Consider the following 21,630-nt stretch of genomic DNA (forward strand, 5'->3'; position numbering starts at 1 on the left):
TTCTCATTTTTTCTTCAAATGGTTGTTGGTTTTTTTGCTTTTTATCTTAATCTACACGAGAAAAGTCACTTTATGCCTCAAATTTTCTTATTTTCTAATTTAATTTCTTATTTCTGTTTTAAATTTTTCATTAATTTTTATTTTTAAAATAATACTATTGAAGTGTATAACTTTTTTTAAGTTTCAGTTTTGTTCTCATGAATTTTGAGTTGTAAAAAAGTTCTATGATTTGATAATTGATTACAAGAATATTTCAGAAATCGCAATTTAATGATGTTTTGCAAGTTATTCCAGATATGAAAATAGTTGATGGTGATAGTGCCTTAAAATATGATAAGGATGTTTTATTATTGGATTTATGAGAAAATTGTACCATGAGATTCAATTAAAAGTATCAATTAAGTTTCTGAACCGAGAAAGTTGTTTTGCTTATTAGTCAAATTTTTGAAGAAAAATGTTGTTCTATTCTTTTTAAGTCGTTCTTCAAAAATAGCAAAAAAGTAGTCCAAAAATATGGGAATGCATTCCTACATAAAATTAGATTATTGGAGTTAACAGGAGTTTCATATATCCCTAGTTTGAGGGTATGTATTTAAAACTCAAAAATTTATCGTATAGAATCCAAATAAAAAATTTCCTCTTCATCCCAAAACAATTTTTTTATTGAGTCAGGTGTAAAATATGCCTAGCAAAAAATATAAAAATAATTGCAAAGCCAAATACGTTCGCGATTTTGTTATCAATTCGTCATTCAATCGAAGCAAATCCTGGCAAAATTTTCAAAAAATATTCAATCTTTTCTTTGAAAACTCTTAAACGGGTTTACTTATGACTGTTATTTTCATTGTTTCATTTCATGTAGCCTGAAAATTCCAGAACACGATTTAATATTTGGATAGATAAATTAGAGCGCTTCAAAAATAGACTTTCTTTCCAACTTTTCAAATTAGCATTCCATTTCTACAATTTGCTTAGATTATTTGCGAGTGTAAAAAAATCGCAATTTTTAGATTTTGAAGGCACCGCTAAATGAAGTCCGATTGTGCCAAAATTTGCCACAGGTCAGTATTTTGGACCAATGTAAAAAAGTATACCAATAGGTTATCTAAATTTGACATAACCCCATTGCGATGCTACCCCTACTTTTCAGAAAATGTAGTGTTCACATGTGCATGTAAAATTTTGCTCAGATCTGTCAACTTGTTCTTTGCGGCTGAATTGTTGAATAAGAGTTATTGTTGAAGTTAACCACAAACAATGAGGCACAAAACAAAAATTATTTTCACAGAACAAACTCTACTTTTGTAAAACATAAAATTGTTGCTTCAATGCACAAAAAAGGTCTTTGGTCAATGTTTCTCAAATGTATTTTAATCAATGTTTCATAACCTCAATTTATATCAAAATGATTTGATATTTACGTGTTTTTATATATTACGTGTGTTTTTTATCAGATAAGGCCGGAACAAATTCGAAATCCTTCTATTGTCACTCGGAGTAGGAACATCGCGAGGGGGGGGGGGGGGACTATAAAAAATTATTCGAAAAACAAATAAATTGGAATAAATTGCTCGAAATCTTGTATGCAGAAAAATTGCATATTATATCATTGCACAAAACATACATAACAAGTAATTTTTCATCGGAAAATTCAATAAAATCAAGAATTCAAAAGGTGAAATAACTCTTATCTTCCAAAATTTAGTTTTTTGGGCTTGTAATCTTTCGGATACTTTGGTTTTTGTCGAAATTTTCATAAAATACATCAAACTCTATTTATTTCCCCCTTCGGGTTTTTTGAAAATTTTGAAGAGGAGGGGGGGGTGTGACAAAAGAAGAAATTGATATTTGTTCCAGCCTTATAGAGAACTTTCAACCACTTTTAACATTAGGAAATTGATGTCATAGGAAAAGTTTCACAGTATTTCAAAGATACCTTGAACACTAAAAAGTGTTAGAAGAGATAGAATTTTTTTCACGATCAGTTCGATTATCAAACAAATTAGGTAGTATCAATCATGATAACGAAACGGTTGAATATTTGAATGATTTCTAGTAACTGAAATGTGATTAACTTGCTACTTATTTTCTTAAAAATTAAATAGACGTAATATTCTCTAATATCTCGATTTTCACTGCAACATCTTCAACACTCCTGCACGGTACTTCTTTCCAGTCATGGTAAAAAGAATGCTTTTGACAAAGTGCACCCCACCCTTTAGTTGACAGTAGCTGGGAAGTTTCTGTTGGACTGCTTGTTCGATGTGATCCTCTTCTAGGATCGCTCCTTCGGATTTCATTACAAAAGCTGCCGGCACGTCTTGTCCGTCCACATTTATCGCAGCAACGCTTACGACTTGGACTCCTGGAACAGACTGGATCACGTTTTCGATTTCATTTGGTGATATGATGTGGCCGTTGTAACGAATGATGGAAGGAAGATAAAGAAAGCCATCTCCATCGAATCTTCCAATGTCTCCGGTATGCAGCCAACCTGCGGAGTCCAATGTTTCATCCGTTGCTTCTTTGTTGTTTTTGTATCCCAGGAGATATAGGCCGTTTTGATTAGAAGCTCTCCAGCTTCACCGAGTCCCATTGTCTTTCCCGCATCGTCAACGATTCTTGCCTGGCAGTATGAATTCAGGACTCCCGTGCATCCTTCTTTGTAATACCCTTTCTCAGAAAATGCGATTGCACCTGAAAGTTCAGTGTATGCATAGGCTTTTATAAAGTCTACACCAGGAATAAGCTGCTCGGTGTTTCTTTTCAGTTCATCCGACACGTGAGCTCCGCCACTGAAACAGCGCTTGACACTGGACAAATCGGTTTGACGGGCCTACTGATGGTTGAGCACCATTTTCAGTTGTTCCGGAACCAAGAAAAACCATGTAACGTGATACTTTTCCACCATTGAAAGCGCCAGCTCCGGATTGAAAGTGTCCTTGGTCATAACTTGTGTCGATCCTGCCACCGCGGCTGATACCATCATAACAAAACCTAACACCCAGCACCCAGTACAATGAACTGATATACAAAACTATTTCCGCAGGATGGAACCCAAATATTCCTATTATATGGGCAATGCATAGAGCATGCGTAAGACACACAGCTTTTGAAGGTCCAGTACTACCCGATGTTGTAAGAACCACTTGTACATTTTTGGTTGCGTCCTCAAGATCCACTGTAACAAATTGGTCCTCTTCACCGGTCTCGACTAAAAGATCCTTGATATGTTTATATCATTTGAATTGTTCATCTATAACAAATAGTTTCACCTTCAAATCGATTGTATCCATTGCAGCTTCAACTTCTTCCAGAGAGCTCTGTTCACAGAAAACAACGCTCGGTTTTACCGTTTTCATCATATGGGCAAGCAAAACTCTTGGCAGCGAAGCTTCTAAAGGACTGATAGTTATCCCCAAAGCCAAGCACGCATACACTAGTTCACTGTTTCGGGCCACTAATGTGAGTGTATCGCTTTTCCCATAGCAAAGCTAGCTCAAATTCTATGGCATCCGAACTGTTCTGAGCTTCATTTCTCCGTACGTTAGCTTGGTGTCACTTTCTGCATGGACTTGAGCAATCTTCTCCGGATATCTGTCCAATGCTTCTAGTATCACTCTTCCTAGTGACTGTTGAGGGTTTTTCAATGGGGGTGCAAGTGTTCCTCTCCATATTCGCGTTGATGGGTCGTAGAATGTGAGTGAGTTCAGTGGTGAACGCATTTTTATTATTGCTACGAACTACAAACGTTGTCCGAATTGATTTCAAAACTTCTTCGGTATTTGGTAGAAGATGGTACTATGGGGCTGTCTTTTGGTATTTTTTTAAATGCCCACTATCAAGTAAAATGAATGTAGTATTGATTGGTTTTGAACTGGAATTGCCGTAGTGAGGATGCTGTTGACTATTCACTGAATTCTTCTGAATTCACCTAATGGATAAATTGAACCAACTCTTACCTAACATTCCCAATGCCAGCAGATTTAGTTGCTATGAGAAATTGCTAGATGAATTTATCAAACAGATAAGATGTCAGACCATTCATCGCATGTTATGTACTAAACTGTACTGAAGGCCGGATCAAGGGGGGATCAATAGGGGAATTGCTTTGAGCTCCCAGCTCAGGGGGGGCCCTCGAGGGGAAAAGAAGTTTGAACATTACTTCAATCATACTACTTCAATTTCTACAAATCTATGAAAAGAAATGAAATCTAAACAATCGGTATAAAAAATTAGAATATTACAACTGAAGTTGAAATAATATCTAGAATAGTTTTCCCTAGATTAACCAGTGAAGTAGTTCTTCCGAATTTTGCGGGCAGAGAATATCAAAATCTTGGTATTTAATTTTAAAATGTTGAGCTTAACATCTGAAAAAAAATGTGAACCAAATAATGTCATTATTCGAAAAAAAAATAAAGAAGAAATTGATAAGTGCGTTTTAGGTTTTTTAATGTCTAAACACGAAACAATGAATTAAAATATAGCTTTTATCTTTGGTTAAATAAGCGTTCTTCTTAAGGTGGCCATCATACCTTTATCTACCCTACTTTTGTTCAAGCATGTTAACGATCGTCCGTCCCATTTTTTACCGGTTATAGTTCAAGAAGTTTTATTATGAGACTCCACTGAATTTTTTATTTCCCAATAGATTTTTGAAAAATAAAAAATTTAAAAAAACTCAAAATGTAGCCCACGTACCTAATCTCTGCAATCATCCATCTTTACGTTATTCAAAGTTAAAAAAAAACGCTATGGATCAGCTAGAAATTATCAAAAAAAAAAAACTTCAGTTCCAGAGAAAGTTGAAATCAGAATCTTATTTGAAATATATTTTTTGACTTCTTTATTTTAAAATCAAGACCATAGTAAATGTTAAATAAAAGGGGTGCAAAACTGCCCATCTTAATCAACCAACCATCAAAGTTGCTACAGTAGCAGAAGATAGTATTTGAAAAGTGGATTGGATCGGTTTTTTGTCAAGCATCGAAACGCTATGAAATTTAATTATTGTTTTTCTTGTGAATTATATAGTTTAGCGAAAATCTTGCGATAATATACACTCTATCTGTGCAAATCGAATTCAGGTATGTACCTATTAGAATGATCTGAAAATATGCAGATTGACAAAAAGTCCCGAAAATAACCTTCCAATGAAAATTCGTCTCAAAAACTGTGTTTAATATTGTCCCTTGTCTGTAATTTTCAAATCAGTTGAAATTACAGTGCTTTTCCATAAAAAAATTAACAAAATAAATATACTTATATATTTCGACTAGGCTTCCAAAGAGATTTTATGAAAAAAAAGTAATTATACAACATTCTAGATTTCCTGATTTCGAAAAAGATTCCAAAAGAAAACCTGTTTTAGAAGTCCCTATAAAAATGAACAAGCCATCACATTTCCAATCGTTTCAGAATGATGTCTATTCCGAATGGGGTATAATCATTAAAAATGATTTTTTTTTCAAATCCGCGTTTTTTGTATTTTTTATGACATTTTGGTCATAAAATTAAAAATTATAAAAAATGAAAATCTGTCCGATTTTATTAAATTTTATTGTAATTTGAAATTGAGGTTAAACTATCCAAACAGACACATGAATTATTTACCTTTGAAAACTTTATTTGAAAAGGTTTTTTTTCTAATATTTAAATCGCTTCACATGATGACAAACGCCTTTCCGTCGCTGACTCACAAAGTTTCCATGGTTGCTATGCTAAAAAGTTTTTTCATTAATATTTTCCTCCAAAATCCTTTATATACTTGACCCAGGCTTGCAAAGCATTCCACGACCAACTGCATTCCGGGAAGGGAAAGTTCGGGTGCTTGCCCGGCAGGCAAAAACACCAAAGTTTGTTTCATACCTTTGCATTTGCAGCAGCACTGCCAGTCAGCGGGAGATAATTTTATTGCAAAAACTCTCCTTCCCTCGGCTACTTCTTAGAAGATGACCGAGCTTGGAAAAAAGTGAGGAAAAGACTGGCAAAGGAAACGTCATCCGAATGGTTTCCGGTCTGTTAGTTTTCTCGGCTTGTACCAAACATTCAACAGAGAGTTCAACTCATAACTGCGGAAGATGTTAGCAGATGTATAGAAAACTAGTTCAAATTTCTAAATCCTAACCCAAAAAGAATCCATTTTTCTCTAGAAACTTTTCTCAAGAAAAACGTCCGAAATTTCATCTACTCACCGTACGATAAAAAACAGGAAAAAAATAGTTCAACCTGTTTTTCTCCATCCTCTCAAACTCAATCGTACAGAAACTTCCGGTGTCAGACAGGTGACTTGAAATGATAACGAATCCCTTTTTTCCCTCTTCTTCCCTTCGGCGTCGGACATTTTGTGTGCCGATGAAAAGGTGTTTTTCCGAGTTTTCCATTCGGTTCGGAAAGGAAAATCTTACGTACCTTCGTTTGCCTTTTTGCTGCCGCCATCCAGCAGCTTTAGCATAATTAAATTGTTGACCGATTCAGATTAGCAGATGGAAATGAACGGGTTTGGGTCCAAGGGGAAATGTCTAGGCCACGATGCCTTCGGACAGGTCCATATTGCACGGTTCTGGATTTGTTCTCGTCAAATTGTTGTACCTGCAGAATAGGCGAAGGGCTGAGCTGCTCCTGAAATAAAATGGAAAAGTTTTGCGAATGAAAAAAAATGTTTCAAGGAGTGGCATGAGTTTGAATGTTTAATTGAATTAATTCTTCTTATTCAAAATACCGTTAAGTCCATGTCTTATGGTTGAATTTAAACGATGCGTTTAATGAATCAAAACATATTTTATTAACACAAAGGAGGATGGGCTATTTGGTTTTAGGGTTTACACGAATATGAGGCTGTGGTCATTTAGAATCTCGGCAGATATAAACTTGTGTATTTTGAAAAACTATTCATTTGATTGAAAAACTTTCTATGAAGGAAATGAAGGTAAAGTTAAGTATTATATTGAATAAAAAAAAAAGAAAAAATTTATGTTGTTTGTAATATTGTCTAATCATAAAATCTCTTTTTTATCTCTGCACATTTTTTTCAGTCTATTATTTTTAACCACAGAAGCAGAACCTTTGCTAAATCATGATATTTAACACAAATTAACTTGTAAAAACCAATTGGAATATGGTTGGAACCTTTTCATGAGCAGACATCTCGAAGAATTTGACCTCTTTAATTCGGGTTTAACGTAAATTTCTATGTCCATCAGAACACGTCTGTCAAATTACCTTGAAAAACGGTTGCATAGATTTCTAGAACTGCTCATTAAAAGTTGTTTGCTTAGTGTCTTCTAGTCAAGCTACACTTTTTGCCTGCATTGTTTAGGGGTTTTCATTCAGTTATACGCAATAACCATAATCTTTTTACCTACATTGCTTGGTTTTAACTTGGTGAGTATCCAAGTGTGGCTTCTTATACTTCTCAACCATTTCTGGCAAAAAATTTTTAGAAAAAATCAACACTTTATGGGTTCTTAAGTCGACAATGAAGAGTTTCCGAGGTGATTTTGCAAAATTTATTTTTACCGTGTTTTTTCGCATCAAAACTATCTCAAACAGACGTTAATGTAAAAATCTGAAAAAAAGGCACGATAGTCCTTTTCATAACCAAAACAACGCTGTCAATTTTGCACATCCAAACTTTAGGAATTTAGCTATCACCGGAATAAAGTGCTCGGATTCTAAATGATCATAGCCTTACTATACAGGGTTCTAAAGTTTTCAACAAGACAAGAAAAATAAAGGATTATTTTCAGTATGAATTTTAAATAGGAGCCTTTCGCAGAAAAAAAGGATTAAAACTTTACATCAAATTCGTTCGGAAACTAGGTTGAAATTCAGGATTTGGTTACAATTTCAATCCATTTAACGAGCCACAGTTAACAGTAGAGCTACTTATCTTAGTATAAGAAGAATAAAGTTTATTATGGTTTTATTATAGCATTTTAAATGCAGCTGTATAACTGTTTTATTATGGTCTTAAAAATTTGCTTAGATTCTTGAGTCAACCTTTTTTTTTCAGGTAGTTTTGAAAACACTAATAAAATTTTTAATAAATATATTGTTTAAGCTATTTAGAAAGAGTTCTGAATGCTCTGTTAATATTACAATTTAAAATGAACTAAGAAGTTTGTTTCGAATGTTGATGCATGTTTTATAAAGGCACGAAGTGCTTGATTTTAAAACCGTAATAAAATAAGGTGAAAGTTCTTGATCAAGATGTCAGATCATCATTATTATCATCATCAGATTATCAATAGGTGGTGGTCAGAAACCTGGTTCGATCATTTTGGTCAGCATCCCTTTGAAGGCGGCGGTATGCATTCGGCAAATAAGTCGACCTTAAAGCATTTTTAACAAATTGTCACAAACAAAAATTTATATTTAAAAGGTTTTGATTGAATTCCTTTAATAGAACTCTTTCATAGAAAATGATGATGTTTCATAGAAGATACAAAAAATTTGTTATTCGTTTCATAAAGTAACGAATTTGAAACAATTTTTCTATACAAGAAGATTTTTTGATTTTTTTTTGCTTGATGTTCATCTTATTTCAATTTGTTGGATATAATAATGCTGATTTTAAAGAAAAAATAAATAAATCGTTATATGAAAGGCTAAACATTTTTCAATAAAATTCAAGGAACTCTCAGAAAAGCTACAAAACCTTAAGATAAAAATTTAATAATCTTCCTTATTTATTGATGTGAGTTGAGATTTCAAAAACTGCTGCACTTCAAAACAAAACTTTGAAAAAACCTTGAATATCTACTAGCAGTGTCAAGCACTAAAGCGCAAAATCTCAAATCAATAAGTAGTTCTCTTAGCTTTTGTTAGCGAATTTATTTAATCACTAAGTTGATAGTTCCGTTAACTCAAAACAACACACAAAACAGGCACATTATTGAACGTAAACTTAAAAGTAACAGGTCTTTTTGACAATGCGATGTTTTTATTAACGGATGAATTAAAAAAAAATAGAAATCATCTAGATTTCTATACAATGCAAAATGGTTAAATTTGTCCCAAAACCCCAAAATATTCGAAGTCACAAGTATAAGGGCTTAATATCATACTTATATTACACGAATTTTGATCGGAAATTCAAATTTGTCGTCAGATTTGATCGGAGCCATTCGATTGGAGTGATATTTAATCTTATTTACTCACAAATAATATTTTTAATATGTCCTGGCAACAAGGATTTTTTTTAATATATTTTAAACGAGACCATTTACAGACAATAAAAACTCGTAAATCGTGATCTGATTTGAAAAATTAGTGTCGATTGGTTACAGCTATTCAACATCGTCTTTTCACATACATTTTTATAGATCTTAGATCAGAACTTACCTTGCCAGAATATTCTGCGAGCAGCGAACGGAATTCAATTCCTATGGGAAATAGAGCAAAACAACAAGTGTGTTGACAGCTTGCAGCACATGCTGTTTCATGTAAATGTCCTCATGCATTCCCATTGAGTTTCTGCGTGTTTCGCTTGCTTTTTCATGTAAATTTCTTTGCAATTGCAAAGATGCTATAGTCATTTTTTTCTGAAATGATGCGGAATCGTAAATTCACTTGTAAAGTAGGATTACATTTTTTTTTATGTGTAGTCCACACTCGTTAACTTGAAGTGCGGTTTCGGTTGATGAGGCTTGTTTATGTTCACATTTTGGTTACTGAAAGTCTCTCATACTTTTCGGGAGACTTGAGACTTTGTCTAGTTCATGGGTATAAACAAGTCTCAGAACCGATATCGCAGTTCAAGTTGCCGAGTGTGGACTAGGCTCTATGTCGCACTGGAATGTTGATCGTTTTTCACAAAATGAACATCGAAATAATTTTTGACGCGAATTCTATCTTATGAGCAGACAGCAGACGGACGTGCCGTCCAAAATTTTTAGATTTGTTATTTGAGCAGATAAACTTCCTCTCACATCCGGATAATTGATTAATGCCGCTCATAAGATCCAATTATAGGTCCCAAGTTTGCGTTGTTATCCTAAAGTATTATAATTTTCGCCCATCGCTCACCCTACGTTAGAATTGAGTAAACTTCCCGCGTTCGTCCATGGCAACATTTTTAAGGGTTGGAACGTTAAAAGTTTCCATTACACTCATCCGAGGAACCGAGGGTGAAGTTTTCTTGCAGCTAAATATCGCTTGCAGCACATGAGGCAAGGTGCGTTTCTGATGGTCATTAACTAAGCAGCAGCGATTCGACGAATCTCGGTGAGGGTACTAAATTACAGTCCTTTCCGGGAGCAAAAACAGAATAAGAAGCAAGTGAAAAAAAGAACCGGCAAACAGGTTCCGATATGGGTATCAATTTGAAGCCCTCCACTGGCAACGGATATCCGGAAAAGCTGAAAGTCTGAGACATTGCATTGAGTGGCAAAGTGGCATTCGTTCGGCTAGACCAGGGCAGAAGGTGAAGGAACCATCTGATAAAAGAGGCACCCATCGTTCTCGTTGGCTGGCCAGGTTCGTGACGGACGGAACTAAATCCAATTCATTTTATCCGAACAAGAAATCTTTCGATGGCTTCCGCCTTTGAAGGTTGCCTAGTGGAAACGTTCAACCCACTCGGTCCCATGTTTGAAATTTACTTGGCAAAGTTTAGTAGTTGGAGAACTGTGAGGAATTAATGATATTAATTGAAACGCGAATCTTATTAGACTTCAGAGTTACCTGATCCTAGAAACGGAAAAAGTTTTCTCAGGACCCCTTCATTATAAAATTGGAGCATGTAGTTTTTTATTTTAAAAAAAGAACACATCATAGAGCAGCAATTTGAGATGATTTGGTTGATTCCTGAGTTAGCGCAACGCGTTTCCATTTTGTCTGGAAATTTGTATGGAAGAAGAAATTTTTGCACATTAATACATCCAGAAAATTCAAATAAGCTTGAAATGAAGTTGGTATTTGATTTTTGGATTTGACTATTCTTAAGCTTCATTTTTTGCTAACATGACAAGCAGCTTATAATTTCATGAAAAAAGTTATAACCATTTCAAAATAAAAATCTGAATCCATTGAAAAGTATTTAAAAATAGCAGATTTTGCTTGCTAGAGCTGTTGATGATAGCATGAAATGATTTTGCAAAGGTTGTTTAAATCAATAAATTCTCTGGCAGTGCAAAGTAGTTTTATGAGATTTTTTATTTCCATCCTACGGTTACACAGCTTGCAAATAGGCAAAAAAAACGCAAAATTGAAAAAAAAAATATTTTGAAAAATATTTTTTTTATGACATTGAATAACTTTTCTGGGGTATAAGTAAGGTTTTTGCTTTGTTCACATGAATAGTGCTGCAAGAATCAAGGAATATTTTTCATCCAAAGTTAAATTTTTTGGAACTCTCAGTACATCTCTGGCGATTTTTGAATGACAAAATTTGTTTTCCCATACAAATTTCCATACAAAATTAAAACTCGTTGCGCTAATTCAGGACTGAATGGATCGCTTCCAAAATTTTTATTGCTATTTCTGGCAGCAAAAAGAACCAAAAGAAGTTATGGGAGAATAAGAATTTGAAATTTCCATACAAAGCTTGCAGCGGTCTAATGGACATGCGGGTATTTGTTAAAATGCACTTCTTGAAGATTATTTCATGGATATTTATGACAAATTTTCAAATTTGAGTTAAATTGTTTTTCTTTCCAATGTTGATTTTAGAAAAGGCCTACTTTTACGACTGGAAAAAACAGTGTCGGAAAGTAGTATTTTTCGATACAATTTAAAAAAAAAACACTGTTTTGATCTCAATAGAAAAAGGTTTGAGCCCTAAGCGTTTGATAGGGATCTCCACGCTTCATTTCTCCCCTGTATCCTGTATTTTTCGCGGTTTTCATCACATGGTTGGTCTGACCGTAGTAAAATCTGCAATGCAAAGGAATATGTAACAGATATTACGCTGAAAAGAAAAATGAAAGACGCAAGTCTTCCATTTTCCAGGATCCCTACAAGTTATGGCCATGTTGATGTAAGAATTTACAATTTTTCGTGTAAAATTTGACACATTATGAGCTTAAATGGGTCAACACATTTTCAGTGTTCGAAAGTCGAACACTCGAAATTGTTAAACTGGATAAGAAAACTTTGGCGTTTGAATTTCACAAATCTCGTTCGGAGTGCGGTACTAAAAATTTACACGGATTTTCTGTAGTGGTGGGGGCTGATATTCATCAACAAAATCAATAGTTTAAATTGAATAGTAATGTGAATAATAAAAAAAAATTAACGGTATATATGCGTTGAGTACAGGTTTAATTTCATCAATTTTGATAACATTTAAAGACTTATTTCAGCAGGATCTATTTTTGGTGCTCGTTGATGGTAATTTCGTTGTAGATTGTGTGCTGTTTAGGCTCAACAACATGCCGAACTTGTTCTCAATGCCATCATTTCGATCTTCGAAATTTTGTAATTCTTTCGGCAATTTCCAATCCTATTTTACCCGACCAAAACTGAAACATGAAATTAACAAATCAAGAGGGTGTTACACATCTCTTCTGTTGTGTAGCTTTTCTCATGCAGAGTCAGTTTCACACAGATTGTTTATTTAAGAAACACAGAGGTTTTTGACAGTTTCATATATCGAGGAACAACGTGTCAAAATCACAATAAAAATGTGTAAAAAATATTAACAGAGTACGGCACCTTATACACAGTAAATTTTTGCCTCGTTTTCCAACAACAACAAAAAAATGCTGGAAACGTTCAGCAATCCAAATTTTTGCTGAACAGCTAACATGATTCATTTTGCTGACTTTTCCAGCACTTGTACTTTTATGCTGGAAATTTTCCAGCAATTGAACCGTATTGCTAAAAAATCAGCAATCGATCTGTCAGATTCGGAACTTTGTTATTTTTGAGAGTTAACGTTCGGTGATCGAAAAAGAGAAAGCTCCAAGTTTGATGCTGTCCAATAGAAAATAAAACTTTTAATGCGAATCGTCGGGATAGTATATTGTTTGACATGAATTTGACAAGAAAGCTGACATTGTGTTTCTTATTTTACATACTAATGCATTTTTTAATTCCGGTCGGATAGTCTTTAAAATATTTAGGAAGAGCTTACGATATGGTTCATTTATTGTGCAACTTAAATTTTATTTTTAATATTGATTAACAAAACAAACAAAGCATGGGATAAAAAATTGTTTGGGAAATATGAATAAAAAGCACTGGTCTTTCCAGCAATCTTTACATATCTTGCTGGATAACTAGCGGGACAAAAACCAGCAAAATTAAAGTGTGAAATGGTCAAGGGAAAACGCGTGTAAATCGGTGAAATCGGTTATTTAAAAAATCATATTAAATTTCTTTTTCAAGTTTAATTAGTATAGAATTCAGGAAAAATATTCAGTAAGGCTTCCGCTTTTCCAAATCCGAATTGCCAATGGGCCTTACGCTTAACCCCTGCCATCAGGTTTTGTACAGCCACCTTGTTCACCTTCTTCGCCGCAGAAAGCCTGTTTGCCTTGAACTGCTGCTCGTCCTTAGCAGTTTTTTTTAGTCTTCTTTAAGTTCCGCTTGACAATAGCCCAGTATTTCTCAATTGGGCGGAGCTCTGGCGTGATTTGTTTTATTGTTTTATTGTTTTAAAAACCATCTGACATAGTTGTCTTAATGATATACTTAATTTAATTCAAGGTTACATAAAAGTTACATTGCACGAACGATGATGTTTCTAATTATTATTTCTCAATTCGTCACTTAAATAAGATTCAATCCGTCGTTTAAAGGTTGTTGTACATACATTGAAGTCAAAAAGCGTATAAAAACGTAGAAAGCTTATTTTTGCGGAACGTAAAGGGTCGTTACTTCCATACCGAGTGCTTCTTGATTCTAGTGAAAACCAGTCACGATTTCTCAGAGCTCTTTCAGGGGCATAGATATTACATCGAGAAAGAAGCCATGAACAATCGATTTCATTTCGTAAAACCTTCGCCACGAACAGTGACTGGCCGATGGCATGACGATCCGAGAGTGTGTGAAGTTCCAGTAGGGCACAACGCTGAGCATACGGTGGCAGGTTGAGAGGGTTCTCCCAAGGCAATTCCCGAAGAGCATATCGTACGAATCTTCTTTGAATTGCTTCGAAACGCGCAATCCACACAGCTTCAAAAGGCCACCACACTAAACTTGCAGATTCTAATGTTGAACGAACCAAACAGCAGTATAGAGCTCGCAGGCAGACAGGATCAGTGAATTCTTTGCTCAAACGTAAGATAAATCCCAGCATCCGGTTAGCTTTCTCGATAGTTGCAGAGTAGTGGTGCTTGAAAGTCATATGACTGTCTAGAATAACACCAAGATCTTTAATATGGTCTACACGATGCAATTGTTCGCCCAGAATATTATAATCGTGCACGAAAGGTTGTTTCCTGCGCCCAAATGTTATAATACAACACTTAGCAACACTCAAAACTAGAAGGTTGACTGCACACCATTTCACTACTGTATCGAGGTAATGTTGCAATTCGTGGCAATCAGTAAGGCTGTTTATGGTCAGAAATATTTTCAGATCATCCGCATACAGGAGTACTCCACATCCAACAAGAAGCATGTTAATATCATTGCAGAACAGCATGAACAGTAATGGGCCCAAATTACTGCCTTGTGGTATCCCTGAAGTTGGAATGAAGTCGATTGTTTCAGCAGAGCCAATTCTGACAGCTAAACGACGGTTTGTTAGGTAGCTTCTGATCCATACACACAGTCTTTCGAAAAATCCTAAATGTTGTAGCTTCTTAAGCAAAATTTCGTGATTCACTGAATCAAACGCGGCAGTAATGTCAGTATATATGGCATCAATTTGCTTGCCGTCATTTATATTGGATAAACAGAATGATGTGAAAACTGCCAGATTTGAGGTTACTGATCTTTTGGGAAAAAATCCATGCTGATTTTCAGAAATCCAACTCCGGCACGAAGAAAACATTACATCGTTGACGATCCTCTCCAAAACCTTTGAGCAGGCAGCTAGCGACGTGACACCTCGGTAATTACGCACGTCCTGTTTGTCACCTTTTTTAAAGATAGGGCTCATGAATGATCTCTTCCAGCTGGCAGGAAATTTTTGTTGTTCGAAGGACAGGTTGAATATGTGAGTGAGTGGCTTTACCAGTACGGCGCTACATCTTTTTAAAACGCACGAAGGTATGCCATCTTTACCGGTTGAGGTAGAAAACTTCAAATTATTGATAGCATCAAGAACCATTTCTTCGGTAACAGCGAAGACGTCAAGGTCTAACACATCTCTGGGTAATAATGTTACCGCTGCATTGATTTGATCTGTACTTAACGATTGAATTGGGAAAACACTGGAAAAGTGGTTGGCAAAGAGGTTACATTTCTCGGCAGAAGATTCGGCGGTTCTGTCGTTCAAATGAAGCACCGCAGGTAGACCAGACTCCTTCCTTTTGGTGTTAACGAACTTCCAGAACGTTTTTGGATTACGGCGAAGGTCATATTGTGTGCGATCTAAATAGCGACGATAGCAGAGGCGATTGTAGATCCGATATCTTCTGGTGGCATCTTTCAATTTTGATTTTAAAAACGGGCAGCGGGAGCTACTAAACAGTCGTAGCCATTTCGATCGAATCTGTTTTAGCTGTTTTAGGCGACTATTTGTCCAAGGAGGTCGGAGAGGAGGTCTTACCAGTGGTACAGAATTATCGAAAACTTCACTCAAAATGGAGCAGAATGTACTCATAGCCATATCTACATCAGCACATCTTTGAAGATTCGTCCAGTCAATTTCAGATAGCGTTCGGTTCAATACCTCAAAGTCAGCACGACGGAAGTCACGAGCGGACGAGGGTTCTTGTCCTTGGGATCCACCTGCACATTGTTGGCGGCGTACCACTTCATGGCCTTTTTACCGTAATGTCAAGATGCCAAATCCAGCCAAAACAGTACGGAACAACCGTGTTTCTTCAGGAAAGGCAGCAGACGTTTATTCAAACAGTCTTTCACGAAGATTTCTTGGTTGACAGTCCCGGAAGCTATGAAAATGCTGCTTTTCAAGCCACAGGTACAGATGGCTTGCCAAACCAGATATTTCTTCAAGAACTTTGACAGTTTCATGTGCTTGAAAATATCTGCTACCTTTCCCCTTCCTTTTGCCGTATAAAACTCCTGTCCCGGAAGCTGCTTGTAGTCGGCTTTGACGAAGGTTTCGTCGTCCATTAACACGCAGTCAAACTTCGTCAGCATCGTCGTGCACAGCCTCCAGGATCGCGCTTTGGCCGTCGTATTTTGTTTATCATCGCGATTTGGAGTCACTATCTTCTTCTAAGTCGATAGTCTGGCTCGTTTTTTGGCTCGATGCACGGTTGTGGACGATACACCCAGCTTATTTCCGGCATCAAGGAAAGAGAGGTGAGGGCTTCACTTGAAACTACCGGCAACTCTCTTTGTCGTCTCAGCGGCTTCCGGTTTTCGATTTCCCCCAGATCCAGACTTCCTGGCTGTCGACAAACGTTCCCCAAACACTTTAATTACATTTGTAACGGTTTATTTGGCAACTTTTAGCGATTTCGCCAGCTTTGCGTGCGAGTAGCTCGGATTTTCGCGATGCGCGAACAAAATTTTGATACGCTGCTCTTCTTTCTTGGACGGCATTTTGACAACTGAAGAGTGAAATCCAAAATCAAAATAGAAGCATCATTCTACACACACACACCTTCAAAATGAGGGGTGTTCAAGTTTTTTCAATGCAAAATTGAAAGAAATACGTCAAGTTGATGTTGACCAAATTTTGACCGTATCATCCTTTACATACTAATTCATTTTTTAATTCCGGTCGGATAGTCATTTAAATATTAAGGAAGAGCTTACGACATGGTTCATACATTGTGCAATTTAAATTTTATTTTTATATTGATTAATAAAACAAACAAACAAAGCATGGGAAAAAATTCCTTTGGGAAATATGAATTAAAAGCACTGATCTTTCTAGCAATCTTTACTGTTGAAAATTTTGCTGGAAAACTAGCGGGACAAAAACCAACAAAATTATGTTGGTTTTCAGCACAAAAATTTTGGCTGTGTAGCATAAGGAACAATATTCCGACCATTGATTTTATATGTGTTCTTTCAAAAAACAAGCTATTTTAATCATTTTGAAAATTTATTTTTATTTGTAACTATCGATTTTGGCTGATATTTTTCGGTGAAAATTAAATCGAATAAAAACTTGATTACGTTTCGGCTTACTATTTTGTTTCGGCCATCTTCAGAAAAACTGTAATTCAAAAAAAAAAAAATAGAATACATCAGAATGCTTGTTTTACACAATTTTCTGTCACTTTTATCTACACTAGAAGCACTAACAATTTTTATGCCGTGTGCTTTCCATACGGCTGTCTAATTTACTTTGAGTCAGATTTTGAACCGATTCAAGTAGCTTGCGTCTCGCGTTCTTGGTGACGTCGTGAAGCCGGTTGTTGTCGTCGTGTTTGGGGTTTTTGTTATTTTTGTTTGTATGGATTAAACCGACACTTGGTCATCGGATACGAGCGTGTACGCGAGCCAGTAAGTCATTGAGCGAGCGTGAGCGGGAGAGCGAGCCAAGTGTACGGTTGCGTAGTTTCCCCGGACGGGTGCAGTCATGTGGACCGACGCAACCGCTACAAAAGACCGGGCTTGTCTGCAAAACTGGCGACCGTGACAGATTATTTCTCGTAAACTTATCAAAAATCAAATAATCGAATCAAAAATTTAAACAAATGCGATCAACAATTCACGTTGAATAAATTTTCATCACAGTTGCTTTAAAATCAGATACTTTATGAAATGCCCATTGCCAAAAAAAAACTGCGGTTAAATGGGTAATTCGTAGTTGAAGCGAAGGGCTTGTGACATAGCTTAGTTGGCAAGTAAATTGCTTCCTGAGCCGATGTCCGTGAGTTCGAACCCAAGAGTAAACATTGATCACAGTTGTACCAGATAAGTTTTTCTATGGCTGTCCGCCAACTGCATCGTTCATATGAGTCGCGAATGACAAAAATGTTAAAACGACTATAATCGAAATAAAAAAAATAGAACTGCATTCTTAAATAAAACTTAAGCAAACAGTTTCGTATCAATTTCACGAAATCTATGTTTGATAGTTTTACATAATTCCTTGAAATCTCCAAAAATTCTAACCTTTTTGATCCAACACTCAAGAACGCGTGGGTTGATCCCTTCAAGTGATACGGGGAGCTGAAATTATAGCTTCACGGGGCCACCAGGAAAATTCCACCCTCCAACTTGTGAAAGTATACCCAATCGTCGTCGGGTCGTCCCCACCTGAGATAGAGAGAGAGAGGATTAAAATTCAAATTACCCGACAATTATGCCAATCGTGTAAATGGAGGAATAATTGACGCATAAATTCAAACAAGCCATCCTCATTCTCAGTTAAGCTCTGCTGGCTGCCATTCGGATTAGATTTGCTTTCGGGGGGCATAAGTCATACTCTAGCAACTAGTTGTGGGAAGATTAGCTTCAAACGGTGCCATAGGATTTCGACGACGACTACGACGACCAACAACGACTAAATCGAGGATAGAGAATGAATATTTCAGCGCCATGAACGCCCGGGTCCTTTGAGTGAGTACATTTTGTGGTAGGTAATGTATTCCATCCGGTGTGTATGTACGAGGAAAGTGGCAAGTGGGATACATAATTTCACCCCTAATCAACCGCTGTTTATTTAAGGAAATTCTAATCATAAGTAAATTTTGCGATAACAGGTTCTTATCTTATTCAGTTTGTTGCCTTGTCTTTACTTGGGAAAACCTTTAATTCGAAAACGTTTTCCTCGACTCACTATATTTTGTGGAAAAATTGTTTTTGAAAATCGCCTCAATGTAATTTTTCCCATCACAAAATTGGAAAAGTTTGAAGTTCAACGTAAAGCAAATGAACTTCAACAAAATTGAGAAATGGAATCAAAATCCGTGCTTTAACAAAAGTTAAGTATGTGGTGAAAATGCATTTTGCCCGCTCATTTTCAACACCTGTAATTTTCTTCCAATCTTTTTCCATCCATCTATAATTTTCAAATCTTGAAATATTCTCACTATGATAACATAACATCCACCGATAAGGCCGTTATAAATTTTTTCAAACAAAACCCACGGTGGTTAATCTCAATTAATGGGATGAAAATTATTTTTAGAAATGTTTTCACAAACTTCCTTTATCAATGTTCAAAAAATGCACGCTGATTTGCCAGTGGATCTCTCACATTAGCGATAGCTTTTTATCACTGTTACACAGAAGTGATATCCTTACTATTAATGTTCTCATTTCTATGTGATATTCTGAAATAACCACTCAGAATATCTGGCAACACTTCTGAGATATCAAGAACCAAGTTTGAGTAATTTGGCTTCATGTGCCCGGATCGGAGCGCGTCTGACAATCGGACCGATTATTGTCATAAGATAGCTTATCAGTTAAAAAACGTCCGATTTTTGTCCGATTTTCCGGACCATTTACCTGCTGCTAAAAGCAGCGTCGAAGACAACACCTGACAGTTCAAATAGGATCAGATTTGGTTTGAACTCGGTCAGTTTTTCATGACCAAATTGGCGCGACGCGTCGTCTAGTTTCGAAACGTCACCGCGGTGTCAATCATGGCAATCATGTTTTTTATATGTCATTTTTTTTTACTGGTACCATTCTCGACGGAAAGCGAATCAAATTTCTTCCAAAAACTTTCTCAGGAAAGTTTTTTGAAATCATTTGCTTTAAGCATAGTTTAGAACAAAAACCTTTTTCCAGGCAATCATCCCCAGCGAAGACACTTCGCAAGGCCAGCAGAACATGGGTCTGGTCGAAAGCATCGGTAAACCAATTCAGAATTTCCGAGGTAACGCGAGGGTGTTAGCCTGCCGAAGAATGTTTTTTTTTGTTGTTATAAATGTTATGTATTATTTAGATGTTAAATAAAATACATTTTTTACGAATCACTTGAACTATTTGAAAAAATCAAATGGTTTATAAATTTACGATGGCAGCTATATTAAATTTTGATTTAGAAAACGAACCTCTGCGATCTGACCGAATTTGGTCTGAAAATTCGGACCGAATTCGGTCTAGAATCCGGACAGAAATCGATCTGGAAATCCGGACGGAATTCAGACCAATTGTTTTGAAAGTTTGTTTTTTGGCATCGCGTCGCGTCGTCAGGAAACTTGTGTCACCAGAGCACTGAATTCGTTCGATTTCGGTTGGATTTCTTGTTGGATTTCCGACCGATTCACGGGTTGAACGTACCGAAATCCAACCGATTTTGGCTTGATTTTCCGATCCGGGTGATGATGTAAACATTTGTACAGTGTTTACCATCATCAACTGTCATCAGATGTCATTAATCTATTGTCCTCGATTGTGAATTGGACACAATGCATGTGGAGGACCAGAACAAGCCTCGCCTTAGCTTTTATTACGTCGTATGAAAAAATTTAAACAAACAGTTTTGTTACAAAAAAAAAAAAAAAAAAAAAAAAAAACACAAAAACTGACATAAACTAGTCGCAACATCTTTCCATTAAGAATTTTTGTAGTCTGGACAACATACTCAGTATGTAAAATAAAAATTTTGAAGTTGTTTTGATAACTTTTGCAGCACTTTTCTGTGAATTCTTAAGATGTTTCAAACAACGCAATGAAAGCTCACGCATTTCCTCGTGTTTTGTTTTCGCGCGATACCACAGAAATCTTATGCTGATGGATCGTTCTGATCCACGTGGAAAACCCATTTCTGCAGGATCCGAACAGTGAATTTCAACAAATAGGAATTAAGAATGGCTGATGGATAGCTAAGCACTATATGTTTTTTTTTTCAGGATAAATTTTAATTGGTGGTGAAAGATAATATGTCTAGGGCATATTTTTAGAAAACAATTTTTCACCACCTAAAAACTTTATCCTAGAAAACACATATGTTGCTTAGCCTATTATTCATTCTTATTTAATTCTTCTATCCAGAGTTTCATCTCACCACAGTTGTCCATAACATAAATCTATCGGAGATTCAGATCAATCATCAAAATTAACATACCAATAAATGAATAAACATGAATATGGATGTGTTTTTAATTATTTCTGCATCATCATGGAAACTCAAAAGTCATATGTTTCTAAAATAGATAATTTATATATTTTTTTTAAATTGCTACATTAACATATTTAATTCTACAAACTGGTATTTTCTGTTGTTTTCGTGACAAGACTCGCCAAGTATTAAATTTTAGTAAAGATGACCTTCGATAATGAACCAAATTTGCTAAAATTCGTCAATCGATTTAATTTATTAAAATAATGTAAGGATTCCAGATTTCCTCCGGAATGTATGTTGGACGGACAAATCTAGGCAATTTTATCTAAAAACCTCGCAAAATCCGGGCATTTGATTTAAAATTGTCGACCAAAGACCCGGCAATATCTGAGAAAATTTGATCAAAACTTAGGAATTCCTCATCAAAAATTAAAAGAAATCGAAAATAGTATTTTTTTTCTCAAAACTTATCAACAAATTTTGAATAATATTTCAGGCTTCCAAAAACCTTTAACGATTATTTGTTGAAAATTTGCTAAATTAAAATATTTTGGAAACATAAATAA

The 21,630-nt window shown here is 35.7% G+C and overlaps 1 protein-coding gene and 1 pseudogene across 1 annotated transcript in view; both read right to left on the reverse strand.

Moving 5' to 3' along the window:
• Positions 1-3,725, reverse strand: part of LOC129753150 (luciferin 4-monooxygenase-like) — a 21,101-nt pseudogene extending 17,376 nt beyond the window's left edge.
• Positions 3,726-6,420: 2,695 nt separating this feature from the next.
• Positions 6,421-21,630, reverse strand: part of LOC129753151 (uncharacterized) — a 98,373-nt gene continuing 83,163 nt past the window's right edge. The window contains exon 3 of the mRNA XM_055748948.1: positions 6,421-6,624. Within this exon, the coding sequence (XP_055604923.1) occupies positions 6,525-6,624 (100 nt within the window). The 3' untranslated portion in view covers positions 6,421-6,524. The remainder of the gene's footprint in view (positions 6,625-21,630) is intronic.

The sequence above is a fragment of the Uranotaenia lowii genome, chromosome 3, assembly GCF_029784155.1.
Source record: "Uranotaenia lowii strain MFRU-FL chromosome 3, ASM2978415v1, whole genome shotgun sequence".
NCBI lineage: Eukaryota > Metazoa > Arthropoda > Insecta > Diptera > Culicidae > Uranotaenia > Uranotaenia lowii.